Below are 14,649 nucleotides of genomic sequence, written 5' to 3'. Positions count from 1 at the left end.
CAGTACCACAACTAAGAAGATAAGTTACACTACAAATGCAAAACCTTGTAAGTACATATGTCAAACTCATTCATGCTTACCTTGCTGGTAAGATTGTAATTATTAAGTTAGTCTCTTGTCTGGTTTTCCCCTTCCTACAAAATACTTAAGTCACAACCAAAACTGTACTTAATATAAAAATTTGAGCCAAAAAGTGATGGATTCAATCCTGTTTTTTTTTTTTTTTGACACAGGGTCTTGCTCTGTAACCCAGGCTGGAGTGCAGTGGAGCAACCATGGCTCACTGCAGTCCTGACCTCCTGGGCTCAGGTGAATCTCACACCTCAGCCTCTCAAGCAGCTGAAACTACGGATGCACCATCATGCCTGGCTAATTTTTTTTTTTATTTCTTGTAGAGTCAGAGTCTCACTATGTTACCCAGGCTGGTTTCAAACTCCTGGGCTCAAATGATCCTCCTGCCTTGGCCTACCAAAGTGCTGAGATCACAGGCATGAGCCACTACACCCTGACTCAAACTGTGCTTTATATGTAAAACTGAGCCAAAAGGTGATGGAGCCATTTCTGAACAAAGCCAACCTAGAAAACTCCATCTGCCACCCACATCCATTCTAAAGCTCAATGATAGACATCTGAATGTTCTCCAGCAAAATGGTGGCAAAAACTGGCTGGTTATTTTTAAAATTCTTATAACTTTTGTCTTTAGGATAAAGCTATTCCCTAAACTTGTAACTTTTTTTTTTTTTTTTGGGGGCGGAGTTTCGCTCTTGTTACCCAGGCTGGAGTGCAATGGCACGATCTCGGCTCACCGCAACCTCCACCTCCTGGGTTCAGGCAATTCTCCTGCCTCAGCCTCCTGAGTAGCTGGGATTACAGGCACGCACCACCATGCCCAGCTAATTTTTTGTATTTTTAGTAGAGATGGGGTTTCACCGTGTTGACCAGGATGGTCTCGATCTCTTGACCTCGTGATCCACCCGCCTCGGCCTCCCAAAGTGCTGGGATTACAGGCTTGAGCCACCGCGCCCGGCAACTTGTAACTCTAATATTTTACTGTACTAGAAAAAGCAATATGTGATATTAGCCATACTAATGAATAATTCCAGCACAAGACTGTAAAATAACCCAAACTCAAAAGTAAATATCTATTCAATTTCTAGAAAATACATCCCAGAGTCACTGTTTTATAATAAATGGGGGATTTCAGCAAAACTGTGTTACCCCATTTTACTCAGAAAACTTGGCTCCATCATTACATTTAAACAAGCTAAATAATTGAGACTTAGAAAAAAGTATTAGGTAGCATGATTTCAATACATACATTTTGGTATATAGGGCCTGATGACACTACTGTAATCTCAGACCAAAACACTCCATTTTTCAATAATATTCAGTTATGCCGGTCAGGCATGGTGGCTCACTCCTATAATCTTGTCATTTTGAGAGGCTGAGGTGGGTGGACTGCTTGAGCCCAGGAGTTCAAGACCAGCCTGGGAAACATGGCAAAACCTCATCTCCGCAAAAAATACAGAAATTAGCTGGACATGGTTGTGGGCACCTGTAACGTAGCTACTCAGGAGGCTGAGATGGGAAGATAAGCCTGGGTGACAGAATGAGACAATGTCTCAAAAAAAAAAAATTAGGCCAGGCGTGGTGGCTCACCCCTATAATCCCAGCACTTTGGGAGGCCGAGGTGGGTGGATCACTTGAGGTCAGGAGTTCAAGACGGGCCTGGCCAACATGGTGAAACCCCATCTTTATAAAGAAAAAAAATATTTTTTTATATGAAAAAAGTAAAAATTTTAAAACGATAATTTTAATTTTTAAAAAAAAAAAAAAAATTAGCCAGGTGTGGTGGCAGCTGCCTGTAGTCCCAGTCCCAGCTACTCGGGAGGCTGAGACAGGAGAATCGCTTGAACTGGAGAGGCGGAGGTTGCAGTGAGCCAAGACTGCGCCATTGCACTCCAGCTTGGGCAACAGGGCAGGACTCCATCTCAAGAAAACAAAACCAACAAAAAAAGCAAAAATGAATTAAGTAAATAAAAATTTATACTTCTTATTGTTGGTTCTTCTGTCTTCGGTGGCAGCGCTTTCAGTAAATATTTTAAAAGTTAGGGCTGCTTACACACAGTAGCAATGGTATCTTTCAAAATAAACAGGCCTAAGAGGCATGGGTGGCTTGTGCTTTGGGAGATTGAGGCAAGAGGATCCACTTGAGCCTGTGAGACTGAGGCTGCAGTGGGCCATGGATGTGCCACTGCACTCCGGCTGGGGCAACAAAGCAAGACCCTATCTATAGAAACGTGAAATGTAACGACATAAAACATAATATAAATAAAACAGGCCTAAGAAAAGGAAATAAATCATTAGGGAAAAACTGTTGGACTCAAAAGTTAGTATCTGCTTACTGTCATAATTTTCTTGAGAAAAATCACAAAAATAAAAACATATCCCCCCAAAAAAAATTCCTAAAAAGATTTAGGAAGCTTCTAAAATCTGTCTATGCAAAATAACTCCCCAATCTAGCCCAAACACAGCAACGGATTGAGCTGTTCTTAATCTGCTGAAATACTAAACTATAGAATTTTTCTTTTTTTATGAGACAGTCTCACTCTGTTGCCCAGGCTGGAGTGCAGTGGCACTATCTTGGCTCACTGCACCCTCCGCCTCCCAGGTTCAAGTGATTATCCTGCCTCAGCCTCCCAAGTAGCTGGTATTATAGGGGTGCGCCACCACATCCTATTAATTTTTATAATTTTAGTAGAGATGGGGTTTCACCATGTTGGTCACGCTGGTCTCAAACTCCTTATCTCAGGTGATCTGCTCACCTCAGCCTCCCAAAGTACTGAGATTACAGGTGAGCTACCACGTCTGGTCAGAATACAGAATTTTTCATTATTGTAGTAAGAGATGGGTTTGGATATGGTGGCTCACACCTATAATCCCAGCACTTTGGGAAGCCAAAGCAGGAGGATCGCTTCAGCCTGGGAATTGGAGAACAGCCTGGGAAACACAGCTGTTTGACTCCATCTCTACTAAAAATAAAAAAGGTAGCCAGGTGTAGTCCCAGCTACTCAGGAGGCTGAGGTGAGAGGATTGCTTGAGCCCAGGAAGTCGAAGGTGCAGTGAACTACAATCATGTCACACAGCAAACTGCACTCCAACCTGGGTGACAGAGTGAGACATTGTCTCCCCCACCACCCCCTCCCAAAAAAAGGAAGAGATCAAAGGAGAAGGTTAAGAAGACAGACAACAAAGGAGGAGGTTAAGAAGACACACAATGAACACATCTGCTACTGGACCACGAGACTGATTAAAAACTGGTAAGGTTCCTGCCCCTTCCGAAGCCCGCACTTCCCTGGCTCATCCATCAATAATAAGTATTGAAGAGTTCACTCATTCTAAATACCTGCATCCTCTGCTGATTTTTGAAGGGCTTCTGCTAATTCCTGGTCTGCAATCTCCTCTGGCCGCACATCCTCTCGTCCGGCCCCATATGCCAACCTGGCGCACTCTGGTAGCTCTCCCTCAGGAAGAAAGGTAGTCTGGGAGCCTGTGGTGCCGATCACGAGTACATTTTTCTTCAGGTCAATGGAACACTTAGAAGAAAGAAACCGAAGGATGATGATAGCAGATAAAATACCATGCAGAAAAATTATGATCCTTACTTTAAAACTCCATTCACAAATGGCCAGGCGCAGTGGCTCATGCCTGTAATCCCAGAACTTTGGGAGGCCAAGGCGAGTGAATCACCTGAGGTGCGGAATTCCAGACCAGCCTGGCCAACATGGTAAAACCCCATCTCTACTGAAAATATAAAAATTATTCAGTCATGGTGGCAGGCACCTGTATCTCAGCTACTTGAGAGGCTGAAGCAGGGGACTCACTTGAATCGGGGAGGCACAGCTTGCAGTGAGCCGAGATGGCACCACTGCACTCCGGCCTGGCAGCCTGGGTGGCAGAGTGAGACTCTGTCTCAAAAACATAAACCTAAAAAACCTTCCATTTACAAAGAACACTGATAGGGACAGAGACAGTTTAAAAAAACTACTTAATCTAAAAGTATTTAAACTTTAACCTGGGTGATATTGTCTTTTTAGATGTTTATTTTATTTTTTGAGACAAGGTCTTACTCTGTCATCTAGGCTGTGCAGTGGCATGATCACAGCTCACTGCAGCCTCAACCTCCCAGGCTCAAGTGATCCTTCCACCTCAGCAACCTGAGTAGCTGGGACTACAGGCGTGCACACCACCACACCTGGTTGATTTTCTATTTCTTGTACAGATGTGGCTCGCATGTTGCCCAGGCTGGTCTTGAATTCCTGGACTTCAGTGATCCTCCTGCCTTGGCCTCCCAAAATGTAGGGATTACAGGAATGAGCCACTGCATCCAGGCTATATTTTTTTTAATATGCAAAAGTTATAGTTTTTAGTTATATAAAGTTATATAAAGATATATCCTTTAAAGACTATCCTATATCTTTATAGGATACAGTTTACATTTATTTGTCTTTAAAATAGTATTTGCTCATTTCTGATTATAAATATAATACATGCCTATTGCAAAAATTTGGAAAAGTGCCAAGCATAATTAGAAGCTCCACCTTTCAGGAATGCATGAACAACTTTTCTTATAAAACTGAGATCATACTATTTATATAGTCCTGTCTTTTGCTTACTATATCAAGTACAGCTTATATTAAACTCCACCAATCGTCTCCAGTGGTGGATGTGCAAGGCAATCTCCACAGTATTCTTTACTCCATATTAATGCTAACTTCCTTTTTTGTATACTTTATAACTACTTAATAGTCAGTTGTGAATATATATGATTTATACCTATAAAATTGGAGACTGCGGGTCCACATCATGACCAAAAAATAAGGAAAGACAGTGACAAGGTTTTATTGATACATACATTCATTCATTTGTTCTATTTAGAATGCTATGTCTTATTATAAATATAATGCATCTACTTTTACAGAAATATTCAAAAATAGTGACATAAAAATATTGATTACTTATATTTTCAATTGTTTTAAACTCAGGTTTCTTTTTTGAGGTGGGGTTTTGCTCTGTTACCCAGGCTGAAGTGCAGTGGCACAATCCTGACTCACTGCACCCTGGTCTCAAGGGATCCTCCTGCCTCAGCCTTGCAAGTAGCTAATGTACCACCATCCTAGCTAATTTCTGTATTTTTTGTAGAGACAGGGTCTCACTAAGTCACCCAGACCGGTCTCAAACTCACTCTGGCCTCAAGCAATCCACCCTCCTCAGCCTCCCAAAACGCTGGGATTACAGGCATGCATCATTGTGCCTGGCAGGCTGACTAACCACAAAATTCTACTGTGAAAAATGTGAAGCAGCGAGTGGGATCTATAGCCATACTGCCCTGAACATGCCCAATCTTGTCTCATTAGCAAGTGGACTGCTTCTTCAATGAGGGCAGTATACCTTAAATTATTGCGCTTTAGAGTAGAAAGATAAATATCAACACAAATTAATATATTAATTATGCTCCCTGTACTAAAGAAACACTTTCACTCCCAACAACACACATATATCTTCCTTAACCTTGAAGGTCTCCTTCCCAAGTACTATTTGATCAGCATCGGAAAATACTAAAAACTTACTGGACTGACACTTTTAGTCAATCATCAAAAAAACTACTAATCAGGATCTAACCAGAATCTTAAAATTATATGAGGGCCGAATTGTCCCTTTCAAGCTCAAAACATTTGTCAAGATTCAGCAGATTCAGAGAGATTTCACAAAAACAAATTCTATCTATATTGACACATCATTTCAACCTTTGTATAACAACACAACTTAAGGACACTTCGAGGTTGGAAAAGTCATTTCAACCTTTGTATAACAACACAACTTAAGGACACTTCGAGGTTGGAAAAGTCGTATTTCTTAGTTTTCCTGTATTCATAAGCCATAAAAACAACGTAATATAACAATAACCATATTACAAAAAGCAGATGCAAAAAAAAAAAAGTGAAGCTCTTAATTACCTGATGCCGTTTAAGCATGTCCAGTCCCAGAAGCATGTCCATGGGCTGTTCTTCAAGTATAGAGAAGGAACATGCCAAAAAATCTCCTTCAATCTGAACCTGAGCTAAAGCACATGAAGAGAAAAGGTTACCATTATATACTTCAAAAGCCCAAGGCAAGCGCTGAAAATGTACTTGTCATTCTGTCCCTTGCTGACTGCAATCAATTAAGGCAAAGCATGCAAACAGGTAAGATCAAGTTCAAGGCCAGCAAAGGCCGGGCATGGTGGCTCATGCCTGTAATCCCAGCACTTTGGGAGGACAAGGTAGATGGATCCCCTGAGGTCAGGAGTTTGAGACTAGCCTGGCCAACATGGTGAAACCCTGTCTCTACTAAAAATATAAAAATTAGCCAGGTGTGGTGGTACACGCCTATAATCCCAGTTACTTAAGAGGCTGAGGCAGGAGAATCGCTTCAACCTGGGAAGTGGAGGTTGCAGTGAGCTGAGACTGTCTCACTGCATTAGAGTCTGGGCAAAAAAAAAAAAAAGTCAATGAAGGCTTAATATTAGATTTTTAAATATTTGCTAATCTGGCTAGTAATTTTATATTTTCCTGATTAACAATGAGGTTAAGCAAATTTTCTGTTTTTTTTTTCTTTTTTTTTTTGACCAAGTCTTGTTCTGTCATCCAGGCTGGAGTACAGTGGCACCATCTCAGCTCACTGCAACCTCCTCCTCCAGGGTTCAGGAAAGATTTCCCTGCCTCGGTCTCCCGAGTAGCTGGGTTTACAGACACCTACCACCATGTCCAGCTAATTTTTGCATTTTTAGTAGAGACAGGGTTTCACCATGTTGGCCAGGGTGGTCTTGAACTCCTGAACTCAAGAGATCTGCTCACCTTGGCCTCCCAAAGTGCTGGGATTATAGGCATCAGCCACCGCGCCTGGCAGAAAATTTTCATATATTTATTAACCATCTGGATTTCCTCAAGTGTCAAAGTGTTTTCTGTAAAAACAAAAAACATTTTTTTGAGATGGAGTCTCACTCCTGTCGCCCAGGCTGGAGTACAGTGGCATGATCTCATCTCACTGCAACCTCTGCCTCCCAGGTTCAAGAAGTTATCATGCCTCTGTCTCCAGAGTAGCTGGGACTACAGGTGTGCACCACAATGCTCAACTAATTTTTATATTCTTAGTAGAAATGGAGTATTGCCATGTTGGCCAGGTTGGTTTCGAGCTATGGCACCAGGCAATTTCTGTAAATTTTATTTATTTATTTATTTATTTATTTATTTATTTATTTAGTGACAGAGTCTCCCTGGAGTGCAGTGGCGTAATCTCGGCTCACTGTAATCTCCACCTCGCGGGTTTAAGCAATTCTCTTGCCCCAGCCTCCTAAGTAGCTGAGATTACAGGCGCCCACCACCACATCTGGCTAATTTTTTGTATCTTTAGTAGACACAGGGTTTCACCATTGTCAGGATGATCTCGATCTCCTGACCTCGTGATCCTTCTGCCTTGGCCTCCCAAAGTGCTGGGATTACAGGCGTGAGCTACCGTGCCTGGCCTCTGTAAAGTTTTATATTGTGAGTTGTAGGATATACACTTGGGTCTATATTCTGAATATGAATCTTTTATTAGTTGTATGTGTTCCTAAAGTTCTTTCCTAATTTGTGCTTGTTCACTTTGTGATGTCTTTTAACGGAAAGTTCTTTTAATTACTGCTTTTTTTCCCCACCCCAAGACAGAGTCTCACTCTGTCACCCAGGCTGGAGTGCAGTGGCATGATCTCAGCTCACCGCAACCTCTGCCTCTGGGTTTAAGTGATTCTCCTGTTTCAGCCACCAAAGTAGCTGGGATTGCAGGTGTGCGCAACCATGCACGACTAATTTTTGTATTTTTAGTAGAGACAGGGTTTTTACCATGTTGGCCAGGCTAGTCTTGAACTCCTGACCTCAGGTGATCCGCCCACCTCAGCCTCCCAAGGTGCTGGGATTACAGGTGTGAGACACCAAGCCTGGCCATTTTTTAACAATAGAGACAAAGTCTAACTCCTGACTTGAGTGATCCTCCCTCTTTGGCCTCCAAAAGTGCTAGAGTTACAAGTATGAGCCACTGTACCCAGCCCCGAAAAGTTCTTTAAAAAAAAAAAAAAAGTATTTTTTTTGAGACAGAGTCTCACTCTGCTGCCCAGGCCGGAGTCCTGTGGCGTGATCTTGGCTCACTGCAATCTCTGCCTCCTGTGTTCAAGTGAGTCTCTGATTCTCTACCTATACCTCCCAAGTAGCTGGGATTACAAGTGTGTGGCACTACGCCCAGCTAATTTTTGTATTTTTAGTAGAGACAGGGATTCACCATGTTGGCCAGGCTGGTCTTGAACTCCTGACCTCAGGTGATCCACCCACCTTGGCCTCCCAAAGTACTGGGATTACAGGAGTAAGCCACCACCCCCGGTCAGGGATAAGTTTTTTTTTTTTTTTTTTGGACAGGGTCTGCTGTGTTGTCCAGGCTGGTCTGGAACTCCTAGGCTCATGCAATCCTCCTACCCCACAACTAGGTTTTTAATCTACTATGAATTTGCTTTTGTGTGGTGTGGGTAGGGGTCCAATTTCTAATTCATTTCTCCCCATGGATACCTCTTGTCCCAGCAACATTTCCTAAAACTTTCTAAGACTCCCTCTCATTTATCACGGTTCATATAATCATGGGTTTGTTTCTACTAGTATCTTCTAGACAGTCCTTCTGATATCTAGAAGGCGAGGTCATTCTAGAGTGTTTTGCCCATTCTCACAATACAGGGCCCATGCTGAACTTAAAACGAGCACATCCGGTCTCACAAAAAACTACCGGGATTTAGCCGGGCGCGGTGGCTCACGCCTGTAATCCCAGCACTTTGGGAGGCCGAGGCGGGTGGATCACGAGGTCAAGAGATCGAGACCATCCTGGTCAACATGGTGAAACCCCGTCTCTACTAAAAATACAAAAAATTAGCTGGGCATGGTGGTGCGTGCCTGTAATCCCAGCTACTCAGGAGGCTGAGGCAGGAGAATTGCCTGAACCCAGGAGGCGGAGGTTGCGGTGAGCCGAGATCGCGCCATTGCACTCCAGCCTGGGTAACATGAGTGAAACTCCGTCTCAAAAAAAAAAAAAAAAAACTACCGGGATTTTGATGGCATCTCAATGGCTCTGTGGATGAACACAGGAGAACTGCGACCCCCAACAGTCTTCTGATCCGTGATAAAGCTTTCCTTTTATTTAGATTTCCCCTATTGCTATAAGGGTTTCTTCGTGATGATCATAGCTGTGGTTGTAAAATTCACAAGGTTGGACACAGAACTTGGTACTTATTTTGTCTCTTCCTATTATCGTCTCACTTAAAGCCATAAGAAATCTGAGAACTCAGCCCCTGAAGCAACCAGTTTGTGGTATTTCTGCCCAACTCTCAGTCCTACTGTGTTTAGGAAAGTATGAGAATAGGTAGTTTATCTTTATCCTACACAATCAGTAAGAGAAACACAGAGACCCTAATAAACAGCCACACATATTTCAAATGAAAGAAAGAGCCAATGCATAGAAAAACTATTATTTGCAATGAAAGAAAAGTAACTTACAATAAGAAACCACCTTTTTATTCGTAAAAAATTTATTGCTCTATCGCCCAGGCTCAAGTTCACTGGCATGATCTCGGCTCACTAGAACTTGCCTCCCAGGTTCAAGTGATTTTCTCACCTCAGCCTCCTGAGTAGCTGGGACTATAGGCACACTTCACCATCACCAGCTAATTTTTTTTTTTTTTTTTTTTTGAGACAGACTTTCCTTCTTGTTCCCCAGGCTGGAGTGTAATGACACGATCTCGGCTCACCGCAACTTCCTCCTCCCAGGTTCAAGTGATTCTCCTGCCTCAGGCTCCCCAGTAGCTGGGATTACAGGGATGCACCACCATGCCTAGCTAATTTTGTATTTTTAGTAGAGATGGGGTTTCTCCACGTTTGTCAGGCTGGTCTCAAACTCTCAATCTCAGGTGATCCGCCCACCTCTGCCTCCCAAAGTGCTGGGATTACAGGCGTGAGCCCCTGCACCTGGCCATTTTTTTGTATTTTTAGGAGAGATGGGGTTTCGCTATGTCACCCCAGCTGGTCTCGAACTCCTGAGCTCAAGTAATCCGCCCACCTCAGCCTCTCAAAGCGCTGGGATTTCAGGCATGAGCCACCACACCTGGCCTTATTTGTAAATTTAAGAGGGAAAACTAATATTGCTAACAGTACAGGACATTAATATGAATATTCATTCAGTGTGGATAAACTGGATTGGTACAAGTTAGCAATATATCAAGAACCCTAAAGCATCCATAACTTTGATTCAGTAATTTCACTTATAGTAATCTTTACTAGGGGAAAAAAAATCAAGATATATGGAAAACTATACTGCCATGTTGTAACAGGAAACATAACCAGCCAGGTGTGGGGGCTGGGCTCACACCTGTAATCCCAGCACTTTGGTTGGCTGAGTCAGGTGGATCACATTGAGCTCGGGAGTTCAGAGTCCAGCCTGGGCAAAATGGTGAAACCCCATCTCTACTAAAATTACAAAAATTAGCTGGGTGTGGTAGCAGGCGCCTGTAATCCCAGCTATTTGGGAGGCTGAGGCAGGAGAACTGCTTGAACCTGGAAGGCAGAGGTTGCAGTGAGCCAAGATTGTGCCACTGCACTCCAGCGTGGATCAGAGAGCAAGATTCTGTCTCAAAAAAGAAACATAACCCAAAAGCTGACCCTTAAACCTGCAACAGAATGCTGTATATTTATTCATTTATTTAAATAATGCTTATGAAATTTATAGTGACATTGGGAAAATGTTATTTCACTTTTTCTTAGTGCAGAATATGAAATTTTAATCATGAAATAATAACCTTTTGTAAGAAAAAAAATGCACAGAAAAATGACCAGAAGGAGATATACTCAAATGATACTGGTGGTTGTTTCTTACTACAGCAATTTAAGGGATTTTTTTTCCTTCATCTTACATTTCTATACTTTTAAAGTTCTCCATAATAAGCATCTATTAAATGGATAATGAAAGAAAACAAAAACAGCAATTCTGATTAGAGATGAAGGACTGAACACATGCATTATTTACATTTCTACATTTACTCCTAAAACATTACGAAAAAGGCTTTTGGGTTTTGTCTAAGGCATAAAATTTTTTTTTGAGATGGTGCTTTGCTCTTGTTGCCCAGGCTGCAGTGAAATGGCGTGATCTTGGATTACTGCAACCTCCACCTCCCAGGTTTAAGCAATTCTGCTACCTCAGCCTCCTAAGTATCTGGGATTATAGGCACTCACCACCATGCCTAGCTAATTTTTTGTATTTTTAGTAAAGACAAGATTTCACCACATTGGCAAGGCTGGTCTCAAACTCCTGACCTTAGGTGATCCACCCGCCTCAGCATCCCAAAGTACTGGGATTACAGGCATGAGCCATCATGCCCAGCTCTAAGGCATAAATTTTTAAGGCCAAATATAATGCAAGAGACCACAGAAACAAAATTTTTGAGCTAAAAATTAGGTAACAGTGAGGAAAACTAAGCAGCAGCCCAACTGATATCACAGAACTCCTATGGGGCATAGGAACTGGTCACAGACACCTCTGCAGGTAGGAGGAGAGATGGGCCCAAAGCAGCAAGCCTGGTGGGAAGGCTGCAGAGGCACCGTTAGCCCCTGGGGTGTCCCTCCTGCACTCTGCTCAGCCAGGTGACCCTTTACCCCAGCAGCAGACTAGAGGCTTATTTTCTAGAGAGGGTAAAACAGAGGCACTCTTAACAGAGATGATCATGGAGGGAGACAGGGACAGAACAAGTACCTGAATAAAAATGGGGCGGGGGGGGGAATAAATGAAATCCGACTGAGATGCCAGCCTTTTTCTCCCTGCCCACCCTACATGAAGGCCACAAGAGCCACGGCTGCCTACCCAAGTCATTTTCCAAACAAGTTTTTTGGTGGCCTACACTCTTTGTTTGAGACAAGGTCTTACTGTCACCCAAGCGGGAATGCTTTAGTATGAACACAGCTCACTCAGCTTCTATCTCCCTGGCTCAAGCAATACTCCTGCCTTGGCCTCTCAAGTAGCTGGGAGTATCGGCACTTGCCACCCCACCCAACTATTAAAAAAATTTTTTTTTTATAGAGATGAGTTTTCCCTATGTTGCCCAAGCTGGTCTCAAACTCCTGGCCTCAACCCATTGTCCCACATAAATCTCCTAAAGCACTGGGATCGCCACCAAACCCAGCCAGTGACCCACTCTTAGATGTGAGCAGATGTCAAGGATCACAAGACATTTATGAAAACTATCTAAAGTAAAATATAAACAAATACAAAATGCAACACAAAGGTTGGAAGACAAAGTTGAAGAAATCCCACAGAAAAACAAAAGAGAAGAAAACTAGAGGATAAGTTCAGGATAGACTGTCCTATCTGAATAACTGACATTCCAGAGGGTACAAAATCATGGTCAAAATAATTCAGAGCAAGTCCCCAGAACTGAAGGATGTGAGCTTCTAGAATGAAAAGTTTACCAAGTGCCTAGTACAGTATATGAGAAGAGATCCATACCCAAGCATGTCATTGTGAAAGTTCAAAACACTGCAGTCAAACGGAATATTTACAAGCTTCGAAAAAGGAAAACAAGGCCAGGCATGGTGGCTCACACCGGTAATCCCAGCACTTTGGGAGGCCTGGTGGGCGGATCCCTTGAGGCCAGGAGTTTGAGAGAGATCATCCTGGTCAAAATGGTAAAACCCTGTTTCTAGTAAGAATACAAAAATTGGCTGGGCATGGTGGTACATGCCTTTGATCCCAGCTACTCAGGGAGGCTGAGGCAGGAGATTCACTTGAACCTGGGAGGTGGAGGTTGCAGTGAGCTGAAATTGTGCCTCTGCACTCCAGCCTGGGCAACAGAACAGGATGTCTCAAAAAAAAAAAAAAAAAGAAAGTAAAGAAAGAAAAAAGAAAGCTTTCACAAAAAGGATCAAGACAGAATAGCATCCAGCCTCACTACAGCAACACTGACAGTGAAAAGGTTAAAGGGCACTGTCTCAAAATTGTGAAGGAAAATGATTTCCAACCTAGGCAGACATGTAGAATATATAGAGAAAAAAGACATGTCTGATGCTTAGTCTTTATTTACCCCCATGCACATCTTCTAAGGATGTTACTGGAAGATGCACTCCAAAAAACTGAGCAGCAGATAAAAAAAAAGGAAGACAAGGGATTCATGTAATCAAACACAGGAGATAAGAGAAAGGAGTCTGCAGGACTCAGTCAAGTTAAATTCCAAAACAATAGCTCTAAAGCTGGCCTGAAACTGCCAGTCCAGGCTGAAGAAGTGCCTTTGACAAGATGAAATGTACAGACTATCCAATGTGCTTGAATCTATTTAAAGGAGATTTACATAATTAGGAAATGTCTGGGATGAATTCCATGCAAGAAACCAAGTGAGAAAAACAAGACAATTATTAACTTTAAGAGAAAATAATATGAGCCATGAAAGAAAAAAAAATGCTATTCAATTAGATGGCTCAGCTCTCAAAAACATTTACACAATCATATGAGTAAACAGTAAAATAAACATGCCATTTAGAAATATGGAGGTAAGCCGGGCGCGGTGGCTCACGCCTGTAATCCCAGTACTTTGGGAGGCCGAGGCGGGTGGATCACGAGGTCAAGAGATCGAGACCATCCTGGTCAACATGGTGAAACCCCGTCTCTACTAAAAATACAAAAAATCAGCTGGGCATGGTGGCACGTGCCTGTAATCCCAGCTATTCAGGAGGCTGAGGCAGGAGAATTGCCTGAACCCAGGAGGCGGAGGCTGCGGTGAGCCGAGATCGAGCCATTGCACTCCAGCCTGGGTAACGAGAGCGAAACTCCGTCTAAAAAAAAAAAAAAAAAAAAAGAAATATGGAGGTAAGTATCAAAACAAATCAGCTGAAATAATGGAAAGGAATTATCTTTTCAGGAAATACAAATGTAGAGGAGACTAGTATTTTTGGAACCAGGAGAAACACATAACTTTGACAGAACACAGGATTTAAAACATTTAGAAATTAAGCTTGCTGGCTCAGACATATCTACACAAAAGAAATCTAAAATACAACAACAAAATAAGAACAACAAAAAGCCCTCTAAAAACTTGAAAATCTACTACTCTACCTACAAATAGCCTACAGAAAGCAAGCCCCAGTGCCTTTTGCTCACCTAGATGTACCCTTCCAATAATCTTCTGGGTGCCCACTCCTTTGGCAATCCCCGCCCACCGACGGTCCACCAGTCTCATTATATTACACCTTTCTGCACAAGCTTGGCTCATAATAGTCATCTGGGCACCTGCAGGGGTAGAGAAACGTCAGACAATAAAAACAAAATCCACATTTGTGAGAGTACAGCACTAATTAATAACAAGGTGAAAGCAAGTACACCCCAAGGCTTTTGTCTCTATAAAATCATTTCTACCTAGCAAGTGTCTTGCCCCACTTAATTCAACTTTCAGTTCCACTCTGTAATCTGAAACACTGTGTGAAATTTGACATCGAGGGAAAGAATATTTTGTAGCGGTGTAATAATTAAAAGATTTTTTTTTTTTTTTTTTTTTTTTTTTTT

The 14,649-nt window shown here is 42.4% G+C and overlaps 1 protein-coding gene and 1 long non-coding RNA gene across 3 annotated transcripts in view; both read right to left on the bottom strand.

Annotated features, from left to right (window-relative positions):
* Window positions 1-14,649, bottom strand: part of DDI2 (DNA damage inducible 1 homolog 2) — a 55,538-nt gene that overhangs the window by 15,068 nt on the left and 25,821 nt on the right. For both annotated transcript variants that reach the window (XM_032300493.1, XM_032300494.1), the window contains exons 6-8: window positions 14,248-14,376; window positions 6,018-6,121; window positions 3,407-3,596 (exon numbers count right to left, since the gene is read on the bottom strand). In XM_032300493.1, coding sequence (XP_032156384.1) covers window positions 3,407-3,596; window positions 6,018-6,121; window positions 14,248-14,376 — 423 coding nt within the window. The remainder of the gene's footprint in view (window positions 1-3,406; window positions 3,597-6,017; window positions 6,122-14,247; window positions 14,377-14,649) is intronic.
* Window positions 5,194-6,010, bottom strand: LOC116566337. Its single transcript, XR_004275836.1, has 2 exons — window positions 5,863-6,010; window positions 5,194-5,807 (listed from the first exon to the last, which is right to left on the bottom strand). It is a non-coding gene; the product is annotated as an uncharacterized LOC116566337 (long non-coding RNA).

The sequence above is a fragment of the Sapajus apella genome, unplaced genomic scaffold (genome assembly GCF_009761245.1).
Source record: "Sapajus apella isolate SASKATOON/1434 unplaced genomic scaffold, GSC_monkey_1.0 scaffold43, whole genome shotgun sequence".
Taxonomy (NCBI): domain Eukaryota; kingdom Metazoa; phylum Chordata; class Mammalia; order Primates; family Cebidae; genus Sapajus; species Sapajus apella.
Note: the sequence above shows the minus strand (reverse complement) of the source record. Positions and strands in the feature narration are given on the sequence as shown.